Source organism: Piliocolobus tephrosceles, chromosome 20 (assembly GCF_002776525.5).
Source record: "Piliocolobus tephrosceles isolate RC106 chromosome 20, ASM277652v3, whole genome shotgun sequence".
NCBI lineage: Eukaryota > Metazoa > Chordata > Mammalia > Primates > Cercopithecidae > Piliocolobus > Piliocolobus tephrosceles.
In genome coordinates this window covers 5,821,163-5,847,337 of record NC_045453.1, presented here as the reverse complement: position 1 = coordinate 5,847,337, position 26,175 = coordinate 5,821,163, and the positions used below count along the sequence as shown (strand labels likewise).

Here is a 26,175-nt window from a genome sequence, read left to right as displayed (position 1 = left end):
AAAGAAACTGGGAAAATCTTCAGTGTAGCCACACTCTCTTCTGCTCCCCAACCTCGGGGGCTATTATGGGTTGACCTGTGTCCTCCAAAAAGATACGTTGAAGTCCTCAGGCCCAGTACCCCAGAATGTGGCCTGATATGGAAATAGGGTCATTGCAGAAGTCATCAGTTAAGATGAAGTCATACTAGAGTAGGGCAGGCCCTTAATCCTATATGCCTGGTGTCCTTATGAGAAGACATTGTGGTCAGGTGCAGTGGCTCATGCCTGTAATCCCAGCACTTTGGGAGTCTGAGGCAGGAGGATCCCTTGAGCTCAGGAGTTTGAGACCAGCCTGGGCAACACAGCAAGATCTAGTATCTACAAAAATATTCATTTTTTTTTTTTTTTTGGAGACAGAGTCTTGCTCTGTTGCCCGGGCTGGAGTGCAGTGGCACAATCTAGGCTCACTGCAACCTCTGCCTCCCAGATTCAACCAATTCTGTCTCAGCCTCCTGAGTGACTGGGATTACAGGCATGCACTACCACGCCCAGCTAATTTTCATATTTTTAGTAGAGACGGGGTTTCGCCATATTGGCCAGGGTGGTCTCAAACTCCTGACCCACCTCGGCCTCCCAAAGTGGTCGGATTACAGGCATGAGCCACTGCGCTCGGCCTCTACAAAAAAATTCTAAAAAGTAGCCAGGCATAGTGGTGTGCACCTGTGATCTCAGCTATGTGGGAGGCTGAGGTGGGAGGATCGCTAGAGCCTGGGGGGTTGGGGCTGCAGTGAGCTATGATCATCACACCACTCCACTCCAGCCTTGGTGACAGAGCGAGACCCTGGCTCAAAGGAAAAGGAGAAGAAGAGGAGGGAGGGAAGAAGGAGGGGAAGGGGGGAGGAGGGGGGAGAAGAAAGAGAAGAGGAAGAAGAAGGAGGAGAAGCGGGGGAGAAGGAAGGAAGGGAAGGAGGGAGGGAGGGAGGAAGGAAGGGAGGGCGGGAAAGAGAGAAAGAGGGAAGGAGAGATCATGGAGACCCATGACAGAGATGGTCGTGTAACAATGGAGGCAGAGTGAGGAGAGGGATGGGGAATGCATCTCTAAGCCAAGTAACACCAAGCAAGGTTTACCAGCAAACAGCAGAAGCTGGAAGAGGCAAGGAAGGGTCCTCCCCTACCAGGTTTAAGGTGCCCTGTTGACACCTTGATTTTGGGCTTCTGGTCTCCAGAACTGTGAAAAAATTAATGTCTGTTGCTTGAAGGCCCCTGTGTGTGGTGCTCTGTTACCAACTTCTAGGGGCATCCAGAAGCCCTAGGACGCAAAGGCAGAGGTCTAAAATGAGAAGCCCCTTCCCAGGGGAGGTGGTATGAGGGGAAGGCCATGGGAGGCACTGCGTGGGGTCTGCATGGCCTGGGCAGGGCCCCTTAACCTATGCTCCCAACCCCGAGCACAAAGGTGTCTGATCCTCAGCACCTCCTCCTAGGGACACAGGCCATGATCCTCTGTGGCCCAGACAGCAGCCCTCTCCTCAGCCCCAGACAGACGCCTTTTTCAGCTCCACCGTAAGGAAGAGTTTTCTAGATTAGAAGGCACTTAATAGGTGTTTGTTGTGTGAAAGTGAAAATCAACAAGGGCTGCTGGGCGGGTTTACTGGGAAGCTACTGACACGTAAGCTGCAGCCTCCTCCAAGCTGACACCTTGACCTCCAGCCTCCAGAGCTGAGACAATAAGTTTCTGTTGTTTTAAGGCATCAAGTATGGTACTTTTTTTCCAGCAGCACTAGGAAAAGGATAGAGACGGTAATTGGGATACAACCTGCAGATGGATTCTGGCCTCAATAATGCCTGGCTCCTGGGTGCCCCTGACTCCTTAATGCAAGAAACAAGCTGGGAGGGCTCAGATCATAGTTTCTTCATGCAGGAGAGGATGCAGTGATCCCAGGAAGGAGGCACAGGTGACCCAGAAACTCCCAGCAGACTGGGCGCGGTGGCTCACGCCTGTAATTCCAGCACTTTGGGAGGCCAAAGTGGGCAGATCATTTGGGATCAGGAGTTTGAGACCAGTCTGGCCAACATGGCGAAACCCCATCTCTACTGAAAATACAAAAATCAGCTGGGTGTGGTGGCGCATGCCTGTAATCCCAGCTACTCGAGAGGCTGAGACAGGAGAATCACTCAAACCTGGGAGGCAGATGTTGCGGTGAGCCGAGATCACGCCACTGCACTCCAGCCTGGTGACAGAGTGAGACTCCTTCTCAGAAACAACCAAAAAAACCAAAATACCTCCCAGCAGAGTGGTGGCGGGCAGCCCGTGTTTCCACCGCTGTGAAGGGTAAAGGGAGATGGAAGGAGAAAGAGAGAGATGAGAAAGGACACATGCGCCCCTCAGGGCTGAGCCTCAGACTGGGCAGGAGGGTCTGCGGTGACACTGGGACAGACAGATCCCCCAAGAGCCCCAAGCCTATAGCCCACCTCCTCCTTGCTCAGCAGCAGTGGGCAGCCCCGGCTCCCTTCAGGCTGCAGGTGATGTGTCCAGAAGACCCCACATGCCCCAGAATGGGGTCTCCAGCTGCCGAGAGTGCTGACGGCCCAGCAGAGGTCTGGACAGGTGACTCTGGGCCAGAGGGGAAGGACACATGGGACTCCACAGCCAGACAGCGGCAGAGCCACGAGGGGTGCTGCCCACCATGCTTCCAGCCCTCTCTGCACACAGGACAGAAAAGGGTGCTTGGGATGGAGTGTTTGATGATGAGGGAAGACTGACAGACAGCAGGGGCAGAAGACAAACAGCCATGACCTTCACCAGATGGCTGCCAGGCCTCACTCTTACAATGAGGTTGAACCAAATTTCTAAGCCAACCAGCCACACCCAAGTGTCCTTGGAGAGGGACTCTCCTCTCTGCCTGTGCCAGGGCCAGGGGATGTGAACGGTCTCAGATAAGGAGGGACCCAAGGGGAAAGGAACACACAGCCCGACCTCATCGCCTGTGGACGCCCAAAGCTGAGAACATTTATTTTCTGCCCCAGGGCTCTGTGCGGGGCCAGAGAGAAGATAAGATTAGGAGACAGGTGGACTTCCCCAGAGAGGCAAGTGGGACGGCCGGAGGAAGGGCCACATCCTCTGCGTCTGGTAGGGAATAAGCCAGGGACATGCAGGCCCGCCATGGGCCTAGTGGTCCTGCTGCAGGACTAGAGAAGATGGCAGAGCACCTCAGAACCTGACGTGGGAGCCCTCCTTCACAGAGGACATGAAGGTGGCCTTCAGAGGCCTTGGGGGCCGCTTGAGGGAGGAGACAATGTGCTTGGGGGTTGCTGACCTCTGCAGGGTGGACTTGGACACCGGGGATGGGACCGAGGGGGTGGAATGGGCCGTGGAGGCCGACTGGGGCCGCAGCAAGAAAGAGAACTGGGGCCTCAGGAAGGCAGGCAAGCTGGAGTCCAGCAGCCTGGAGGCTGAGGCAGTGACAGATAACAAGGAAGATGGGGAGGAGGTGGCTGCAGGCGTGCTGTCCAAGGTATCCAGCACAGCCTGCTCCCTGCTGGGCACCAGGTCCTTCTGGACATCGTGGGCTACCAGGCGGATGTGCTGGTCCTGCTGGTCTGGGCCCCTGCTGGTCAGGAAGTCGGGCTGCTGAGTGGGCATCAGATCATTGAAGTGCAGGCTTTGGTAGACCTGAGGCGAGATCTGCAGGGAACAGAGTGGGGAGCGGGAATGTGGCACCAGGTGGAGCCAGGGACACCCAGGATCAAGAGTAGACTTGCAGGAAGGAGGTGCCCTGAGGTCTTCCCATGCCAAGAAGGCATGTCCAGAGGACTATGGTTGCCACTAACCACCATGGTCTGCAGACCCATGCATCCACCCTGCACCAGGCCAGGCACCCAGCCCTGCTCTCCACCCAATTATGGTGCTTCTGACAACCCTGTGAGCTGGTGAGGAGACTGTCCACTTCTGCGAATGAGGCCTTGAGCTGGACCCTGGGTGAGGCCCAGGTGCAAAGAGCTCCTTGGAGCAATCCATGTCACACCAGCCTCTCCCCAGCCCGGGACGGGGGGCCTGCAGAGACATGGCCTTCGGTGTTATCTCCCATGGAAGATAAGGACAGGGAGGCTGGGAGAGGCTGGGATCTCAAATCTGGAGCTCTCATCTGCTCTTTCGAACATCCCCTGCTCCTTTCTGTCCCCAGTGGAGAGCCACTCCTTCCATTTACCCTGTCTCTTACTACGGGCCTGGCACGACACCCTGGTCTGCTGTTTGAGCACCAAGGTAGTGGGGACACAGGTGGGAAATATGCTAACCAGCAAATGGACAGCCACAGACCATAGGAAATGCTTGGAGGCTATAGACAGGGGCCCTGCCCAAGGGGGACCTTGTCCCACAGGCCCTTGAGGCTTGTCCTCAAGGACAAAAGCTGCACTAGTGACCTCAGCCAGGGCATTGGCAAACAAACCAGACACATCAGTCCCATCCCAGAACTGTCCATGGCCCAGAACCCTGTTAAAGGACAAATGCTCCCGTCCACCCCAATGAAGGGCTGTGTGGGCACAAGGGTGGCTGTCGGTGGACATGGGATTCCCTGGCCCCTGACCCAGCCTCCTGGGGGCCGCCCCATCCCGCCTCACCTGCTGCTTCATCCAGCCGTACGGCACCCTCATGGACAGGAACCTGGTATTCCGCAGGCGTTCCTTGGGCTTATACGCCGCTCCCAAGACTTTGCTCACCTGCAGGAGCCACGCCCAAGAGTGAAGCCTGCGAGTTGGGGGTCCCTGCACCCCTCCCTGTGCTCCCCTCTCAGCCTCACCTGCTTGTCCCTGGACTCCCACTTGCTCCAGCTGTCCTCAATGTCTTCCAGGGGGCGCTCTCCGGCCCATGGGGACATCAGGGCCATCTTCTGCAGCTTGGCCCAAGCTTCTGTCTCCTTATCTGCCTTCCCATGCAGGAGGGCCATCAGCGCTGCCTGCTCTCGCCGCTGGTATATCAGGGCCTCAGCCAGATCCCGCTGCTCCCTAGCGTGGGGGGCTTTTCTTCACAAGATGTCCCCCCACCGCAAGGCAGGGTGACCCTCCCAGAAACCCTGAAAGGCTCTCCCCTTCCTGGGCGTGATCCTTTCCAATCTTCCATCCCTCCCCCAGGGCAAATTCCCAGAGCCCATCACTGAGCAAGTATGGAATTTGCAAAGCCTGGATCGATGCAGCTGGCCCAGCAAGTCCTGCCACTCTCCCACCACTCTGTCCTCTCCACCATGCAGACCTGACACCCCGTCTGGCTTTATCTGGACCTCCCCTGGTGGACTATTCAAACATGTCTGCCCCCTGCCCCAGGGAAACCCTGCCTTTGCCTTGTTTGATGTCCCTCCACAGCACTGTCAAGATGTATGCCTTGATGGCAGCACCGGAGCCACAAAGATTCTGTGGGTACCTGACAGACTCCTACTTAAACGTCAAAACCCAACTCCAAAATCACCTCTCCTATGCAGCCTTCCTTACTTGATCCACTCAATCACATAGATTGTCCTCTGAGCCATCCCTGTTCCTAATACTCTCATTATCACATAAAATACAGCCATGAGTCTGCATGTCCACCTCCCTGAGTAAACTGTGAGTTCTCTGAAGCAGGACTGTGTCTGGACGTCTTGTATCTCTAGAACCTAGCACAAGGTCTGGCAGTCAGTAGGATCTCAATACTCATTTTCTCGAATGAACCAGAATTACTGGAGGCTTCGTCAGGAATAAGGATGGAGTGGATGGAGTGGGTAGGAGATGAAACTGCAGGGGGAGGAACAAGTAGCCAGCAGCCTGATGTTCCCTGCAAATCAGGGAAATAACACAAATGTCCGCTCAGGATCAGGGCCTTGGGCCTGAGCACTCCTCTGCCAGGGACCTCTGGCCATGCAGCAATGACCTCTGCAGGGAAGTCAGCTCTAGCAAATCTGGGCCTGGCTGGGGGACAGGGCCCCATCCAAGCACTTGGGTTTTTGTATTTTCCCCTTTCACTGCTCAACCTTTCAGCTGAGCTGGGCTAAAACAGGGCCTGGGCTCTCCAGCCATAGCTGCCACTGTGGAGTAGAGTTGCCTGCAACTCTCAAGCCTCTGGCCTTCTGAGGGTCCTCCCCACCCATGCCTAGCTCTACCCAACCCAGGCAGAGGCTTCCTGGGACCTGGGAAGACTCACAGCCTCTCCCTCCTCAGGCCAGAGAAGATCAAGCAGCCTGTGCTCACTCACTGCAGTTCCAGATGGAAGGCCTTCTGGGTGGTGCCAGTGGAGCGGCCCTCTTCCTCTAAGCTTGCTCTGTTTTCATGAGGACCATCACGGGCATCCTGTAGTCTTTTCCACACACTCAGGCCAAATGTTCCTGTGATTTGACCAGACACTGCTCAGAACCACAACTGGCATACCGCCCTCCTCCAAGCCCTCTGCCCCTTATCCTCTACCTTCAAGGGTCAGCTAGCAACCCCTCCCCTCAGCCCCCACACCCACTCAAATGTTGAGTGCCCACCATATGCCAAGCATGACACTGAGTACTCCACAAATATGTGGATGAGCCAGACAGAAGCCCTAGGACACACTCGGAGCTCAGGCCTAAAGCATCCTGCCCCACATGTGAACTGAGATGGGGAGAGTACTATGGCAGTGACTGAATGATCCTCAGTTGGGCTTCAGGTAGCTTGTGTGTAAAATGGTAATGGCATAAAATGGTCAGACACCCATCAGATATGAGATTGGGGGTGGTGGGGGAGGGAATGGGGCTGGAGTAAAAAGTAGATAGTGAAAACGGAACTAAGTCCTGCTCCTGGGCAGAGAATAGTGAGTAGCAGGCCATTCTCCTGCTGCAGGATTTTTAAAGTTAAGAAAAATAAAACAGATAGGTACAAAATCATTAAAAAAAAAAAAAAATCACTGGAGAGCAGTAGAAGCAGAGGGCCAGGTGAACTAAAATGACAGAAAGGGACAAGTTTTCCAAGAAAAGCTCAGAGTGGGAGCTGCTTTCTTGTCTCGGGGGCACTCCTGAGTCTACACACAGGCTGAATGAGAATCAGACTTGGCTTAGAGAGACAGAGACCAGCACAGCTTCTGACATCCACTGTGGCTGGCATGATTAATAAATCTCGCCTGAATGCACAGCTGTTCTTCTTGTTAGGACATTTGCCGAGCACCAGGGAGGCTGGGGTTGTAGGTGCTGGTATAGAAAAGCAGAATGAGATCATTGGGAAACAGAGTCCCACTGAAGGAGGAGCCTGAAACAGACACAGATTTCATCCTTGAGACAACTGAACACAGAGGCAAACTCAGTCCTCCTAAAGCTGCTACTCAGCCCCAGCCCAGTTCAATTCCCAACTTGATGGAGATGCTCAGCCCTATACAGAGGAAAGAGCAAATGCTCTGGGGGAAATAATATCAAGTCTTTACAGTCCATTTATACAAGCCCAGAGAAGTTTTGGATTTTTTTTAAATTTTATTTTGTATATATGACATTTGAAAAGGCAAATATAACCAATAATCAAGAGAAGAAATAGGCATTAGAAGTGGACCCTCCAGAAGATTCAGACATTGGAGTTAGCAGATTAAAACTTTAAATAACTGTTACAAATAATGTTAAATAAAATTAAGGAAAATTGAATAAAATGGTGGAAAAGAATTGTAATCTATAGAAAAGAATCAAATAGACATTCTAAAACTAAAAAAAAATCTAAAATTAAGAACTAATTCAATAGATTTAATAGCAAGCTGCATACAGAAGAGGATAGGATTCGTGAACTGGAAGGCAGGTCAGCAAAAAAACAGTGTGGAATTCAGAGATTGAAAAAAATGAAAAAAAAAAAAGGGGCATGAGAGACCTACGAGACAAAGTCAAATAGTCTAGCACACATATAGTTAGTACCCCCACAATCAGAGGAGAGAGAATAATGCAGAAGTAATAGTGAAGAGATAATATCCGAATGCTTTTCAAAACTGATGAAAGACATCAACCTCTAGATTTAAAAGATCAGTGAACTCCAAGAGAATAAATACAAACACTACCACACTTAGGCATATCATAGTCAAACTGCTGAAAACCAAAAGCAGCCAGAGGAAAAAAAGACAAATTACCTTCCAAGAAGCAACTTGCAACTGACTTTTCAACAGAAAATATGAACACCAGAAGACCATTGAATGAGTATTTTAAATGCTGAAAGAAAAGAAACTGCCAGCTGAGAATTCTATACCCAGTAAAATAGTCTTAGATTTTATGGCAAAATAAAGATATTTTCATTGATTGGAAAATTTGATCTGAAAATTATTAATCTGAGAATTTATTAGTGGCAGATACCACTATAAGAAATAGGAAGTTCTTCAGACTAAAGGAAAACAATTGCAGACAGAATCCTAGAATTTCATGATTGAAGAGCACCAGAAATGGTAATATGTCAGTAACCATAAAAGGAAATTGACTGCTGAAAGAAATAATAATAACAATGTCTTATAGGAAGACACAACATATGTAGAAATAAAATATATAATAATAACATAAACATGGGGGGGATGTAAGATTCTTGCACAGGGAGTAGCACTAGGTCAAGAATACATATAATCTCTAAGGTAATCACTAAAAGAACAGTACAAAAGATACTACTTAAAGAGCAAATAGAGCACACAAAACAACAATTTTTAAAATATTTGATTAACCCAAAAGAAATAAGAAAAGGAAGAAAAAAGAAACCAAGGATAGGATAAACAAAAAAAATAAATAGCAAGATGATACACTTCAACCCAACTACACAAGTAATCGCTGATATTTAAATGAACTAAATATTCAATTAAAAGGTAAAGATTGTCAGGATGAAAAAAATAAGACTCAATTATACACTGTTTAAAAGAGGCACACAAATATAAGAACAGAGATGGGCTGAAAGGGTTGTTTTTAATGAAAAATAGAGAAACAGCATTTTCTCTCCCTTACATGGGCAGGCAGCATTTGCACACGTGAGGCAGGGTCTTTATTCCAGTTGGGTTGGAGGCCACCTATACCTTCGCTCAGGACATGGAACAGAAGATATATGCTTGCTGTTTGGAGGTGGGGAAGGCTCCCAGCCCCCTTCTCAAGCCCTTCTTGGGGTTTCCTCAAGAATAGAACATTTGCTAATCCAAACAGGATGGACTCTCGAATACTGAGAGGGCATGTTTTTTACATAATTTGTTTTATTTTTTTTTTTATTTTTATTTTTTGAGACAGGGTCTTGTTCTATTCCCCAGGCTGGAGTACAGCAGCACAGTCATAACTCACTGCAGCCTCAAACTCCTGGGCTCTAGCAATCCTCCTGCCTCAGCCTCCTGAGACACCGGGACTACAGGTGCGCACTTCTATGCCCAGCTAAGTTTTAAATTTCTTGTAGAGACAGGGTCTCACATTGTTGCCCATGCTGGTCTCAAACTCCTGTGCGTATGTGATCTTCCCACCTTGGTCTTCCAAAGTACTGGGATTACAGGTGTGAGCCACTGAGCCCAGCAGGGATCACTTGTTATACATGCACTTGAAGGAGCCGTTCTGTTTTCCACTTGTGTTCTTGTCTCTAATGGCCCGCTAGGGTAAGATCCGGGTTTGGCTTTAGGGAAAGGGAGGGGCCTGCCTTAGGCAAAATCATATGGCTCTATCTCCACTTCCCACAAAAATGCTGCATTTTTAAGGCAAAACCAAGAAAACCAAAGTAAAATGGTATTTTGAATTCCCATTGGCCACTCTACTCATGGGAGGATAGATGTCCAGGACCAAGAAGGTTTTAGGCACTCAAGGGTTCCTAGCCATAATACAATAAAGTTCCCATTAAGGAGTAAAATAGAATTCAACAATATATTAAAAGAATAATACATCTTGACTAAGTGGGGTTTACTCCAGGAATGCAGGTTTGAATTCAAAATTCAAAAAATGTAATTTACCACATCAACAGGATAAAGGACAAAAGCTATATGATTATCACAGTAGAAGCAGAAAAAGCATTTGACAGAATCCAACACCTATTTATGATTTTTTTTTAACTCTCTTGGCTAACTGGATATAGACAAAACATCCTCTCTACACAACAATCAATTGAAGATAGATCATAGACCTAAATTCAAAGCCAAAATCTCTAGTTTCTAGAGGGAAATCTAAGAGAATATCTTTGTAATTTTAATGTAAGCAAAAATTTCTTAGAGAACAAAAACATCTACTTTTTTATTTTAAAATATATTACAAAGCTACAGTAATCAAGACAGTGTGGTACCGGCATAAAAACAGACATATAAACCAACGGAATAGAATATAAAGCCTTGGCCGGGTGCAGTGGCTCAAGCCTCTAATCCCAGCACTTTGGGAGGCCAAGGCAGGCGGATCATGAGGTCAGGAGATTGAGACCATCCTGGCTAACATGGTGAAACCCCATCTCTACTAAAAATAAAAATTAAAAAAATAGCCAGGTGTGGTGGCAGGTGCCTTTAGTCCCAGCTACTCGGGAGGCTGAGGCAGGAGAATGGCATGAACCCGGGAGGCGGAGCTTGCAGTGAACCAAGATTGCGCCACTGCACTCCAGCCTGGACAACAGAGCAAGACTCTGTCTCAAAAAAAATAAAATAAAATAAAAAAATAAAGCCTCACATATGTAGCCAAATGATATTCAACAAAAGTGCCAAGACCACTCAATTGGGAAAGACAGTCTCTACAACAAATGGTGCTGGGAAAACCAAATTGCCACATGCAAAAGAGTAAAACTGGACCCTTATTTTACACCATATACAAAAATGAACTCAAAATGAATTAAATATCTAAACATAATACCCAAAATTGTAAAAACTCCTAGAAAAAATATGGAAGAAAAGCTTCATAACATTGGATTAGGTCAATGATACAACACTAAAAAACAGGCAATGAAAGCAAAAATAGACATTAAACGTGAAAACTTCTGTGTATCAAAAAACATAATCAGGCTGGGTGTGGTGGCTCACACCTATAATCCCAGCACTTTAAGAGGTCAAGGCACGTCGATCACCTGAGGTCAGCAGTTCGAGACTAACCTGGACAAAATGATGAAACCCAGTCTCTACTAAAAATATAAAAATTAGATGGGTGTGGTGGTGGGTGCCTGTAATCCCAGCTGCTTGGGAGGCTAAGGCAGGAGAATCGCTTGAACCAGGGAGGTGAAGGTTGCAGTGAGCTGAGATCACACCACTGGACTCCAGCCTGGGTAACAAGAGCGAACCTCCATTTCAAAACAAACAAACAAACAAATAAAAACCACAATCAACAACCAACTCAATGAAAAAGAAGCTTACAGGATGGGAGAAAGTATTTGAAAATCATATCCCTGATAAGAGGTTAATATCCATAATATATAAATAACTCCTACAACTTAAAAAAAACACCCAATTTTAAAATGGGCAAAAAACTTGAATAGACATTTATTTCTCCAAAGATGATATACAATGGCCAACAAGCACATGAAAAGATTATTGCCAACCTCATGAATCATCAGAGAAGTGCAGATCAAAACCACAATATCATCCCATTAGAATGGCTGTTTCAAACAAACAAAAAAACAAAAACAAAAACAAAATAACAAGTGTCGGCAAGGTTGCAGAGAAATGGAAACCCTTGTGCATGTTTGGTGAGATTATAAAATGGTACATGTGCTATGGAAAACAGTATGGAGGTTCTTAAAAAAATGAAAAGTAGAACTACCATATGATCCAGCAATCCCACTAGTGGGTATTTATCCAAAAGAATTGAAAGCAGGGTCTCAAAGAGATAGATATTTGCACACTCATGTTCACAGAAGCACAATTCACAACAGCCAAGAGGTGGAGTCAACAAAAAAGTGTCCATTAATGGATGAATGGATAAAGAAAATGTGGCATATACATACAATGAAATATTATTCAATGTTAAAAAAGGATATCTTGTCACATGTTACAATATTAATAAATATTGAGGCCATCATGCTAAGTGGAAGATGCCAGTCACAAAAATATGACTATTGTATTATTCTCCTTGGGTAAGTAACTAAAGTAGCTAAATTCATAGAAACAGAAAGTTGAATGATGGTTACCAGGGGCTGGGGGTAAGGGGAAATGGAGGAGTATGTTCAATGGCTATAAAGCTTCAGATTTGCAAAATGAAAAAGTTCCAGAGCTCTGTGGCACGACAAAGTGAATATACTTAACACTACTGAACTGTAGACTTAAAAATGGCTAAAATGGTAAGTTTTATGCTATATATTTTTACCACAATTTGTTAAGTACCACATGTTCTTTAACTTGGTAAGTTGGACTGCATCAAAATTAAAAATTTCTGCTCATCAAAAGATGCCATCAGGAAAATGCATGGGCAAGCGATATACCGATAAAAGTACTCACAATGCAGACACCTGTTAAAGGCCTTGTATCCAGGACACAAAGAATTTCTACAAATCAAAAACATAAAGACTAACAACCAAATTTCTTAAAAACAATGAAATACACAAAAAGACACTACACAGAAGTCGATGTATGAATGGCCAATAACAAAATTGATTTTTGACAAAAGTACAAAAGGAACTCAAAGGAGAAAGGATTAAAAACAGTGCTGGAACAAGTGGTTAACTCTGCAAAATTTAAACTTTGTCTCATATTTTACAACATATACAAAAATTAACTCAAAATGATTATAGACCAAAATGTAAGAGTGAAAACTATAAAGCTTATAGAAGAAAATATAATAGAAACCTCTGTGACCTTGGGTTAGGCAAAAAATTTCTTGCATACAATGCCAAAACTTAAAACTTCTGATTTTTTTTTCCTTTTTTGAGACAGGGTCTTATTCTGTTGCCCAGGCTGTAGTGCAGTGGCTCAGTCACAGATTACTGCATCCTCAACCTCCCGGGCTCAAGCAATCCTCCTGCCTCAGCCTCCTGAGTAGCTGGGACTATAGGCATACACCACCACGTCTGGCCAATTTTTATTTTTTTGGTAGAAACAGAGTCTCACTATGTTGCCCAGGCTGGTCTCAAACTCTTGAGTTCCAGCAATCCACCCACCTTGGCCCCCCAAAGTGCTGGTATTACAGGTGTGAGCCACCATGCCTGGCCACTGATCTTCAAAATGCACTGTGAAGAGAATGAAAACATAAACCACAGTAATGGAGAAAAATATTTTCAAAACCTCATAGCTGATCAAGAACTTGTATCCAGAATAAAGCATTCTCAAAACTCAATAAGAAAACAACACAATTTGTTTTAATGGCAAAAGATCTGAACAGGCATTTCATCAAAGAAAATATATGGATAGCTAATAAGTGCAAGAAAATATTTCAACATCATTAGTCACTAGAGGAATGCAAATTAAAATCATTAGTAAGATACCATTATAAACCTAGTAGGATGACTATTTTTAACAGTTTCATTGAAGTATAACTGACATGCAATAACCGGTTTCTACTTAATGTGTACATATCCATTACCTGCAAAAGATTCTTTCTGCTTCTTTGAGCTCTCACCCTTCCAACCCTCATCAGCCCCTTATCCCCAAACAACCAGTTATCTGCTGTCACACTATAAATTTGTTTGCATTTCCTAAAATTTTATATAAATAGATGCAGATGTAAATGGTTGGGAAAAAATAAATCATACAATATGTACAGGTTTTTGTTTGGCTTCTCTCACTAAGGATAATTATTTTGAGATCCAACCACATTATATAACGTATCAATTCTTCATTCTGTTTTATTGCTGAGTGATATTCCATAAACCATAGTTTACAACTCAACTATTGATGTACATTTGAATTGTTTCTAGTTTGGAGCTGTTACAAAAAAATACTGCTGGCTGGGCACGGTGGCTCACGCCTGTAATCCTAGCACTTTGGGAGGCCGAGACAGGCGGATCACGAGGTCAGGAGATCGAGACCATCCTGGCTAACATGGTGAAACCCCGTCTCTACTAAAAAATACAAAAACGTAGCCGGGCGAGGTGGCGGGCGCCTGTAGTCCCAGCTACTCCGGAGGCTGAGGCAGGAGAATGGCGTAAACCCGGGAGGCAGAGCTTGCAGTGAGTGGAGATCGCGCCACTGCACTCCAGCCTGGGCGACAGAGCGAGACTCCGTCTCAAAAATTAATTAATTAATTAATTTAATTAAATTAAAAATACTGCTGTGAATATTTATATATGTAGTATTTACCCGGGCATATGCTTTCATAGAAGTGGAACAGCTGACTCATATCACAGGGGCACATTTAACTTTTTAAGAAACTGCCAAAATGCTTTTCAAAGCGGTTGTACCATTTTACCATCCCATTAGCCGTGCAGGAGAGTTTCAGCTCCTTCATATACCATCTTAGTATGATCAATATTGTTTAATTTCAGCCATTCTAATAAGATAAATGGTATCTCATAGCGGTTTTAATTAGTATGTCTCTTCTAATGAATAAATATTGAGCATTGTTTTCCATGCTTCTATATACTTTCTTTGGTGAATGACAGAGCAGGAGCACCATCATCTCGGACAAATACCACCACTTTAAGTTCCAGCTCCCTTTCTAGCCTCATGCATTTCAAGGAAATCACTTCTAACCACAAGCAGACAGAAAGAGCAGACAGTAAAACACAGATAAGACAGCTCCAGCACAGAGGGAGGTCAGGGGAAAGTCTCTTGGGTAACTGCTAAACTTCACCCTCATACAATGGGCCTCAGTAAAACAGTGGGCCTTTTCCCTTCAGGTGCACTAAGATAGGGAAGCTAAAAGCAGAGGGGATACGCCTGCAGCTGCAGAAAGATGTATGGGAACAGACACACAACTCTCCCTCCCAGATAAGCACAACAAAGAGACAGAAGCAGTCCAAGCCTCTAATAAACTCTCCCCCACTGAATCCTTAAAAACTCGTAGTCTGTAAGAGAGTGTGGCTCTAACCTAACTAACTCAGCCAGCCGCCCCTCTCAGGTTTATTTAAAATAAACCTGTCCCTGCTGACTGTCGAGCTGTCCTTCGTGTTTCCTCTTTAATTCTTACAGTGAAGTTTCTTCAAATTTGTGGTCTATCCAAACCTTTTTCTAATGTTTTTATTGTATTGTTTGTTTCCTTATTGAGTTCTGAGAGTTCATATATTCTAAATAGGAGCTTTATCAGATACAGGATTCGCAAATATCTTCTCCCAGTCTGTGGTTTATCTTTCTGTTCTCTTAACAATATCTTTTGAAGAGCAGAAGTTTTTAAGTTTGATAAACTGTTATTAACTTCATATTTTATGAATTGTGCTCTATTGGTGTTGCATCCAAACAATCTTTGCCTAAACCAAGGTCACAAAGGTTTTCTCCCATGATTTCTTCTAGAAGTTTTAGTTTTAACTTTTGCCTTTAGTTCTATGATCCATTTTGAATTGTTTTTGTTTGTTTTGTTTTGTTTTTTGAGACAGAGTCTTGCTTTGTCGCCCAGGCTGCAGTGCAGTGGAGTGATCTTGGCTCACTGCAGCCTCCACCTCCCAGGTTCAAGCCATTCTCGTGCTTCAGCCTCCTGGGTAGCTGGGATTGCAGGCCGGCACCACCATGCCTGGCTAATTTTTTGTATGTTTAGCAGATGGGGTCTTGTCATGTGGTCAGGCTGGTCTCGAACTCCTGGCCTCAAGTGATCTTCCCACCTCAGCCTCCCAAAGTGCTTGGATTACAGGCATGAACCACCATGCACAGCCCATTTTGAACTGCTTTTTGTATGTGGTGTGAAGTGTGGATCCAAGTTCGTTGCTTTAAGTCTGTCTTTTCTCCACTGAATTGCCCTTGCACCTTCGTCAGAAACAGATGCCCATATATGTATGGGTGTATCTCTGGACTTTCTGTGCCATTCCATTGATCTATTTGTCTGTCTCTATGCCATTACCATACTGTTTTGATTACCATGGTTTCACAATAAGTCTTGAAATCAGGCAGTGTTAACCCTTCATCTTAGTTTCCTTTGCCAAAGCTATTTTGACTGGTTTATATAAATTTTAGAATCAGTGTGTCAATTTCTACAAAAATTCTTCTGGGATATTGATTGGTATTTCAGTTAACCTACAAATCAATTTGGAGATAATTTTATTCTTAATCAGAGAGTCTTCTACCCATTCACAGTAAATCTTCTACACTTTGTCTCAGCAATGTTTTGTAGTACTTTTCTGTGTACTTACATATCTTGGTATTTCATATGTTTTATGTTATCGTAAATGTATCTTTTACTTTAATTTCTGACTGTTCATTGCTAGTATCTAGAAATACAATTGATTTTTTATACTGATTTTGTATTCTGCAACCTTGTTAAACTCCTTACTCTTTTTAGTAAAATCCACTGGATTTTCTATATAGACAATTAGTCAACTACAAATAAAAAGTTTTATTTCTTCCTTTCCAATCTGAATGCCTTTTTTTTCCTTCTCTAACTGCCCTCTACCCTTCTAGTATAATTTTGAATCGAAGTGGCATGTCTTATTCCTGGTCAGGGGAAAGTACTTAGCCTTTCACCATTAGGTGTAAAGTTAGTTTTAGGTTTTTTCACAGATGCACTTCCTCAAGTTGAGGAAGTTTTTTTCTATTTTGCTAAATGTTTTTATCAGAAATGGATATTGAATTTTGTCAAATGACTTTATTATATCAAGATAATCACATAGTTTTTCACTTTAAGTTTATTAATACAATAAATTATATTGATTTTCAAATATTAAACCAACCTTGTATATCTGGGGTAAACTCTATTTGATCATGATATATTACCCTTCTTATATATTGCTGGATTTTATTTGCAAAAGTTTTGTTAAGATATTTTGCATTTATGCTTATGAGGGATATTAATCAATTGTTTCTTTGTTTCTTTCCTTTTCTTTTCTTTTTCACTTTCTTCTTATAATGTCTTAGTCAGGTTTTGGTACCAAGTTGCCTCATGAGTTGGGAAGCATTGTGTCCTTTTCAACTTTCTGGAAGAGTTTCTGTACAACTTATATTATTTCTCCTTCAAATATTTGGTAAAATTCACCAGGGAAGCCATTTAGGCCTGGAGATATCTTCGTGAGGAGCGTTTTAAACTACAAATTTAATTTCTTTGATATAAAGATATTTGGTTTATCTGCTTCTTCTTGTGTAAGCTTTAGTAGTTTGTGTCTTTCAAGGAGTTTATTTCATATGAGTTGCCAAATTTATTGTATAAAGTTGTTTATAGTATTTCATTGTTATCCTTTTAACATCTGTAGAATCATTAGTGATGTCATCCCACTTATTCCTGATATTGGCAATTTGTGTCTTCTCTCTCTTTTTCCTGCCCAGTCTAGCTGGAGGTTTATCAATTTAATTGATGTTTTCAAAGAACCAGCTTCTGGCTTCATTGATTTTCCCTATTATTTTTTACTTTTCTGTTTCATCGATTTCCTTTCTAATCTTTATTATTTCCTTTCTTCTATTTACTTCGGGTTCAACTTGCTCTTCCTTTCCTTCCTTCTTCTTTCCTTCTTTCTTTCTTTTCTTTCTTTCATAGAGATGGGGTCTCGTTATGTTGCCCAGGCTGGTCTTGAACTCCTGGGTTCAAATGATCCCCCCACCTGCCTCCCAAAGTCGTGAGCCACCACACCAGACCTCTTTCTAGTTTCTTAATGTGGAAGTTGAGGCTAGTGATTTGAACTTTTTTCCTTCTAGTATAGGAATTTAGTGTTATAAATTTCCCCCTTACTACTGTTTTTTGTGGCATCTCATAAATTTTGAAATGTTATATTTTCATTTTCATTCAGTTCAAAATATTTTCTAATTTCCCTCTGGATTTCTTTTTTGGCCCATGGGTTATTTAGAGATGTGTCATTTAGCTTCCAAATATTTAGGGATATTTCAAAGATATTTCTGTTTTTGATTTATAATTCAGTTTCACTGGGATAAGAGAACATATTCTGTATGGCATAAATCCTTTTGAAATTGTTGAGATTTGTTTTGTGGCCCAGAATATGGTCTGTTTGAAGTAATGTTCTGTGTGCACTTAAAAATAATGTTGGCCAGGTGCGGTGGCTCACGCCTGTAATCCCAGCACTTTGGGAGGCCGAGGCAGGCAGATCATGAGGTCAAGAGATCGAGACCATTCTGGCCAACATGGTGAAATCCCGTCTCTACTAAAATTCCAAAAAAAAACTTTATCTGGGCATGGTGGCGCTCACCTGTAGTCCTAGCGACTCAGGAGGCTGAGGCAAGAGAATGGCATGAACCCGGGAGGCGGAGGTTGCAGTGAGCCGAGATCGCGCCACTGCACTCCAGCCTGGCAACCGAGCGAGACTCTGTCTCAAAAAATAACAACAATAATAATAGTGTTTATTTTGTTTATGAATGGAGTGATCTATAAGTGTCAATTAAGTACAATTATTTGATGGTGTTATTCAAGTATTCTATATCATTAATGATTTTCTGTAGAGTTGTTTTATAAATTATTGAGAGAAGAGTATTGAAATCTCATGCTATAATCATAGATTATTAAAATTTAAAATAATAACAGATCAAACACCAAATGTTGATGAAGATGCAGACGTAGAAATGCAAAACAGTTTGGTCGTTTCTCATAAAGTTTCAATACACTTAACCATACAACCCAGTCATTCTGCTTCTAAATACATACCCAACAGAAATGAAAACAATGTTTAAAACAGCGTCATTCATAATCACCCAAAACTGACAATGACCGAATGTCCTATAACTGGTGAATGGATTAACAAACTATGACAGAGCCATACAGTAGAATAATACTCAGCAATAAAAAGAACAAACTACTGATACATTCAGCAACACAGATGAATCTAAAATTGATTATGCTAAGTGAAAGTTAGACTTTCACTCAGCTACAGGTGTATGTTGCCATTTATGATAATCTGGAAAAGGCAAAACTATAGAGACAAAACAGATCAATGGCTGCCAGGGGTTAGGAGAAGGAAATAGAGTTTACTATGAGGAGACATGAGGTCGCTTTTTGGGGTAATGTCTATGTCTTGATTGTGATACCAATTACACAATTCTATGCATTCATGAAACCTCATAGAACTATATACTTTCAAAAGGTGCTTTTATTGGATATAAATTACACTTCAGAAATCAGATTTTTAAAACAACCAAGCTTCTAAAAAAACACTAGATATTATATTTAGGGGATAGTCAAAGATGTCTTTGAAAGATACAAAAAATGGGTGACATCAGCAAGATGGTAGAATAGGAAGATCCAGCACCTCCTTCTCCTTATGGAGACACTGACTGAACAACAGTACATGGACCAGAAACCAGGACCATTCATCCCAGATGAATGCAAAACAAGCGCACACACACACACACACACACACACACACACACACACACACACACCAGCTGCACTGAAGCCAGTAGGAAAATTCATGGTGCTCACTTGTAATCCCTCCTCCTGGCTCAGTGAAGCAGATTGGGAAGGAACCCCCAGCTTCCAGCTTCTCCCTGGGAGGGAAAGACTGAGACGTACATCTAACATGCAGACTTCTCAGAGGGCTGCATGATGAACCAGTTTCTGTCTTGCCTGAATCTAAGCACTGACAGGAAGGGGCACCAGACTGGGCTACTAAGAACAAAGGTGACAATTTAGATTAGCATACACTCACTATCAGAGTCCCTCCTGCCGCTCTGAGGAATGAGTAGGGAAAATAACCCAACTTCCAGCTTCTCCCTGAGGAGGCACATTTGGAGCATATATATCCAGTGTTAGCCTTTGAGGGGTACCCAGGAGACTGGTTTCTGTCTTGCCTCTCTCAGACTATTGAAGGACCCAGCATATTCTAGAGGCCTGGGGGAAGCTTGTAGCAGTTCTAGAGAACTTGCAGTACTGCAAACAGACACCAGAGGGAGCAAGAGATAATGGACTCCTAAAAAAAAATAAACCTGTAGATTGCTATAATTGCAAATTTACATGCATAAGTCCCATGAAAGTATCCATACAAAAGATTTGAGAGGCCCCCAGAATCTTTAGCCAAGCTAACTGGTACAGAATTTTCCCTGAATGAAGCCAGTATATAAAGACTGGAAAAGATGACTGATTTTTACAAATGCATGCATCCCAAAATAAAGTTACAAAGCACACAAAAAAATAGGGAAGCATGGCCCAAAGGAACAAAATAAATCTCCAGAAACTGCTGCTAAAGAAATTGAGGTATATGAATTATTTGACAAAGAATTCTAAGTAACCATGATAAAAATGCTCAACAAGCTCAGAAACAATACATGAACAAAATGAGAATACTAGTGAGGACGCAGAAAATATAGAAAAGAACCAAACAGAGGCCAGCCACGGTGGCCCACAACTACAATCCCAACACTTTGGGAAGCTTAGGCGGGTGGATCACTTGAGCTCAGGAATTCAAGGCCAGCCTGGGCAACATGGTGAAACCCTGTCTCTACAAAAAATACAAAAAATTAGCCAGGCGTGATGGCATGCACCTGTAGTCCCAGCTACTCAGAAGGCTGAGATGGGAAGATCACTTGAGGCTGGCAGGTCAAGGATTCAGTGAGCTGAATATGCCACTGCACTCAAGCCTGGGTGGCACAGCAAGACCCCGTCTTGAAGAAAGAAAGAAAAAAAAGAATTCTAGAGCCGAAGTTGAAAAATAAAATAATTGAATTCAAAGGTCATCTACAGTAGACTTGATCAAGCAGGAGGAAAAATCAGCAGACTTGAAGATATCCAGTCAGAGAAGCAAAAAGAAAAAAGAATTTTAAAGAGTAAAGAAAGCCTAAGGGATTTATGAGACATCATCAAATGGACAATATATGCATTATGGTAGTACCAGAAGGAGGAGAGAGAGAGAGAGAAAGGGACAAAAAGCTTATTTGAGTAAATAATGGCTGAAAATGTTTCAAATCTTAAAAAGGAAAAGAAACCTATATTTAAGAAGCTCAAGGGATTCCAACTAGGATAAAGTAAAAGAAATCCACAGGCCGGGCGCGGTGGCTCAAGCCTGTAATCCCAGCACTTTGGGAGGCCGAGACAGGCGGATCACGAGGTCAGGAGTTCGAGACCATCCTGGCTAACACTGTGAAACCCCGTCTCTACTAAAAAATACCAAAAACTAGCCGGACGAGGTGGCGGGCGCCTGTAGTCCCAGCTACTCCGGAGGCTGAGGCAGGAGAATGGCGTAAACCCGGGAGGCGGAGCTTGCAGTGAGCTGAGATCCGGCCACTGCACTCCAGCCCAGGCGACAGAGCCAGACTCCATCTCAAAAAAAAAAAAAAAAGAAAGAAATCCACAAGGCAACACATTATAAAAAGAACAAAAACTCGGCCGGGTGCAGTGCTGTAATCCCAGCACTTTGGGAGGCTGAGGCAGGCAGATCACAAGGTCAGGAGATCAAGACCATCCTGCCGAACATGGTGAAACCCCATCTCTACAAAAAATACAAAAAATTAGCCGGGCGTGGTGGTGGGCGCCTGTAGGCCCAGCTAGTCGGGAGGCTGAGGCAGGAGAATGGCATGAATCCAGGAGGTGGAGCTTGCAGTAAGCTGAGATCATGCCACTGCATTCCAGCCTAGGCGACAGAGTGAGACTCTGTCTCAAAAAAATTAATAAATAAATAAATAAATAATAAAAATAAAAAATAAAAACAACAAAAACTCTCATCCAAAAATACTATATCTAGGAAAGTTGTCCTTTAAAAATGAAGGAAAAATAAAACTTTTCCCAGATAAATAAAAACAAGAGGAGTTCATCACCACTAGACCTGCCTTTAAATAAATGCTAAAGGGATCCCTTCAAGTTGAAACAAAAGGATGCTAGGCAAGAATACGAAAGCATATGAAAATACAAAACTTTCTGATAAATGTACACAGAAAAATACAGAATGCTGTAATACTGTAATGGTGGTACATAAGTCACTTTTAATTCTTTTTTTTTTTTTCTTTTTTTAGACGGAGTCTCACTCTGTTGCCCAGGCTGGAGTGCAGTGGCATGATCTCAGCTCACTGCAACCTCTGCCTACCAGGTTCACATGATTCTCCTGCCTCAGCCTCTCAAGTAGCTGGGATTACAGGAGTGCACCACCATGCCTGGCTAATTTTCATATTTTTAGTAGAGACAAGTCACTACAAAAAAAAAACAAAAACAAAAAGGAAGATAGCACAGGAGGAAAAGGGGACAAAAGATTGTTGGGATTACAGGCGTGAGCCATCACACCTGGCCCTAATTGTTTCTTGACATGAACGGTGGCTATATGGGGATGTGTTTACTTTCTCAAAATTCACCAAGCTGAACCCTTCGAGTTTGTATGGGTTTTTTTTAATATATATACAATGCAACAATTCAGTTTATTTTTTTAAAGAGAAAGGAATATGCCTTATCAGATATATGATTTGCAAAAATATACATAGGTGAATAATATTGGGTGAATGGGTGAATGGATGGAAGGACCGTTTGCTGAACAGACAATTGGGCAGACTGTAATATTATTTAAGCAAAGGCATTTGCTGTGGCCTGAGAGTCCCTCCCCACAGAGTACAAAGTTCATACCAGCTTATGTTCAGACAGGGACAGAGACAAGAAGGGCCATGGGCATGGCTGAGCTTCAGCAGGACCCATACCAATGGCATCACCGGAGAGTTTCCAGGCCTTGACGTCCCGGTCCTGGCCAGCGCTGATAACCAACTGGAAGTTGTCCACATACAGGATGTCTGCCACACTATCCAAATGGCCCTTCCAGGTAATCAGGAGCGTGGGGGGAACCAGAGAAATGGTATGGCCAGCTACAACCTATAGGGGACAGTACAGGAGAAACACTTATGTCAAGACCACACACAGGCTAATCAGAAGGCACCTAGGACTGCAGGCAGCAGAGCCCAGCTGGAAGGGCCCTGGGACACTGGCTAGGGTTCTAGTTCTAGATGTGTTCCACATGAACTTGCTTGTGACCTTACATAGGTACCAACACTTCTTTGGCCCTCAGTGGCCCCTTAGGTAAAACCATAAAAAGCACTTGCATATGACCACATTGTTTACCAAGTGCCTGTATACACATTATTCCATTTGAACCTCACAACCTTAGAGGAAATATATAATTCTCACTGACTTACAGAGGAGAAAAGTGAGAGTCAGAAATGTTCAATAACTAGACTAAGCCCACAGAGCTAGAAAGTGATGGGGCCAGGGCAAAAGCCTCAGTCTTCTAAAGTTTTTTAGTTGGGCATTGGGAGATGAATAGGGTGAGCAATGGCCTGATAAATCACATTACACTGAGAGAATAAACTACTGAACTGGAAAATTAGTGAAAATGACCATTTTTAAACAAAACAAGATTAATAAAGGGGGATTTATTTGACCATATTCAAGTATGGAAAGTCAGAAAAATAAACTTTAAATTTTAAACAAAGTAATGGAAGACAATAGAAGGCTCAGAAACCAACCCGAATGTACGTAAAACTTTGGTATATGGTAAGAGTGGTAACAGAAAACATGACTCAATAAACAGTAGTGGGATACCTGATGAACTATAAGAGAAACGTATGTTGTTATCTTTTATCCTACAACAAAATAAATACCAGATGCATTGAAGATTTTATTTTCAATGAAATCACAAAACACCTACAAAAGAATGAATCAATGTTTATCTTTTCTCCAAGAACGTGATAGGCAAATGAAAATATCACAATGGGAACAAAAACGGACTTGAACACCAAAAAATATATTGTAATTTTTAAATCATCATAAATAAAATTAACAAGCAAATGACAAATTTGGGGGGATATTTATAATCCATATGACAGACAATGAGTTAATCTTTTAATATATTTTTATTGTTTTGTGTTTTTTTTAGAGATGGGGTCTCACTATGTTGCCCAGGCTGGTCTCGAACTCTTAGGCTCAAGCGATCCGTCCACCTTGGCCTCCCAGAGAGCTGGGATTACAGGCATGATCCACCATGCCCAGCCTAATATATTTTTAACTAATTATACAACATTTATAAAAGATAGTTACCACAATAAAAAGTAGGCAAAGGACATGAAGAGACAATTCACAAAGTTATACAAAGCCAATAGAATAAGAAAAGATGTTAATATCTCTAATAAACAAAGGCATCTTAATTAAAATCAAAAGAAACCATTTGCACCTAAAAATCAACCAAAAATATTTTGCTCACTTACAATATTTATTTATTGACTGTCTTCTATAAGAAAGACACTCTGATAGACCTAGAGGATCCTCAGACGAATACTACTAATAAATTCTTTAGGTTGTCAAAGATAAAACAAAACAGGCTAATGAAATGCAAAACTGTATAAACCTTCTGGAGTGCAATTTTGTAGCATACATGAAAGGCCTTAAAATGGTTTATGTTCTTTTACATACTCTTTCCTTGGGACAAGTTACTAGAGGTGCAAATAAACAACTATAAACAACAACAAAAAAGGTTTGTGAAAAAGAATATTTGCACCATCATTTTTACAGATATCTAAACACAACTATATTGAACATAATTCACATATAATTTACCAATTTAAAGTGCTCATTCAATGGTTATTGGTATATTCAGAGTTGTGCAACCACCACCACATTCTATTTTAGACCATTTCATCACCCCAGAAAGAAACTCTTTACCCAGTAGTCACTACCCAATTCCCCCAACTCCCTCCCCCAGCCTCAGGAAACCACTAACCTACTTTCTAACTCTATAGAAAGTATAATGTGGACATTCTGGACATGTCATTTAAGCGGAATCACAATTATGTGGTATTTTGTGGTTGGCTTCTTTCACTTACCATAGTATTTTCAAGGTTCATCCATATTGTTGCATGCATCAGTACTTTATTCTTTATTATTAAATAACATTCCATTGTATCACCATACCACACTTTATCCATTTGGAAGTTGACATTTGGGTTGTTTCCACTTCTGCATTATTATAAATAATGCTACTATAAACATTCATGTACAAGATTTTATGTGAACATGTTTTCATTTCTCTTGGGTATACACTTGGGAGTGGAACTGTTTGATCATATGGTAACTCTACACTTAATTTTTGAGGAACTGCCAGACTGTTCTCCAAAGTGACTGCAGCGTTCTACTTTTTTTTTTTTTTTTTAAACGGAATTTGGAGTTTTGCTCTTGTTGCCCAGACTGGAGTGCAATGGCGTGATCTCTGCTCACTGCAACCTCCACCTCCCAGGTTCAAGCGATTCTCCTGCCTCAGCCTCCCAAGTAGCTGGGATTACAGGCACCTGTCACCATGCCCTACTAATTTTTGTATTGTTAGTAGAGACGGGGTTCCACCATGTTGGCTAGGCTGGTCTCAAACTCCTGACCTCGTGATCTGCCTGCCTGAGCCTCCCAAAGTGCTGGGATCACAGACGTGAGCCACCGTGCCTGGCCAGCTTTTTACATTCTATCCAGCAATGTGTAAGAGTCCCAGTTTGTCCACATCCCAGCCAACCATTGCCATTATCTAGTTATCCTGACAAGTGTAAAGTGGGATCCCATTATGTTTTGATATGCATTTCCCTGATAGCTAATGATGTTTAGCACCATTTAATATACTTATTAGCCATTTGTACATCTTCTTTGAAGAAATGTTTATTTAGATCCTTTACCCATATTTTAATTTGGTTATTTATCTTTTTTTTATCAAGTTGCAACAGTTCTTTATATATTCTGGACACTAGTCCCTTATCAGATATGATTTGCAAGTATTTTCTGTAAGGTTATCTTTTCACTTTCTTGATGGTATCCTTTGCAGTCCAAAAGTTTTTAATTTTGACAAAGTCCGATTTATCTGTTTTTTTCTTTTGTAGCTTGTTTTTGCTGTCATATCTAAGATACACTGTCTAAGGTCACAAATATTTTGCACTTATTTTTTATTTTCTTCTAAAAGTCTTACAATTTTAGCTCTTACATTTAGGTCTATGATCCATTTGGAGCAATTTTTTTGTGTGTTATGAGGTAGGAGTCTAACTTCATTCTTCTAATACAGATAAAGTTATCCCTATTGTCCCAGCAGGACATTTTTTTAAAATATACATTATTTCGGCCGGGCGCGGTGGCTCAAGCCTGTAATCCCAGCACTTTGGGAGGCCGAGACGGGCGGATCATGAGGTCAGGAGATCGAGACCATCCTGGCTAACACGGTGAAACCCCGTCTCTACTAAAAAATACAAAAAACCAGCCAGGCGAGGTGGCGGGCGCCTGTAGTCCCAGCTACTCGGGAGGCTGAGGCAGGAGAATGGCGTAAACCCAG

General features: G+C 42.8%; 1 protein-coding gene across 1 annotated transcript in view; it reads right to left on the bottom strand.

Moving 5' to 3' along the window:
* Positions 1-3,171: 3,171 nt before the first annotated feature.
* Positions 3,172-26,175, bottom strand: part of EFCAB8 (EF-hand calcium binding domain 8) — a 99,649-nt gene continuing 76,645 nt past the window's right edge. The window contains exons 22-26 of the mRNA XM_023220581.1: positions 22,529-22,697; positions 6,197-6,326; positions 4,776-4,980; positions 4,597-4,695; positions 3,172-3,661 (exon numbers count right to left, since the gene is read on the bottom strand). Coding sequence (XP_023076349.1) covers positions 3,188-3,661; positions 4,597-4,695; positions 4,776-4,980; positions 6,197-6,326; positions 22,529-22,697 — 1,077 coding nt within the window. The 3' untranslated portion in view covers positions 3,172-3,187. The remainder of the gene's footprint in view (positions 3,662-4,596; positions 4,696-4,775; positions 4,981-6,196; positions 6,327-22,528; positions 22,698-26,175) is intronic.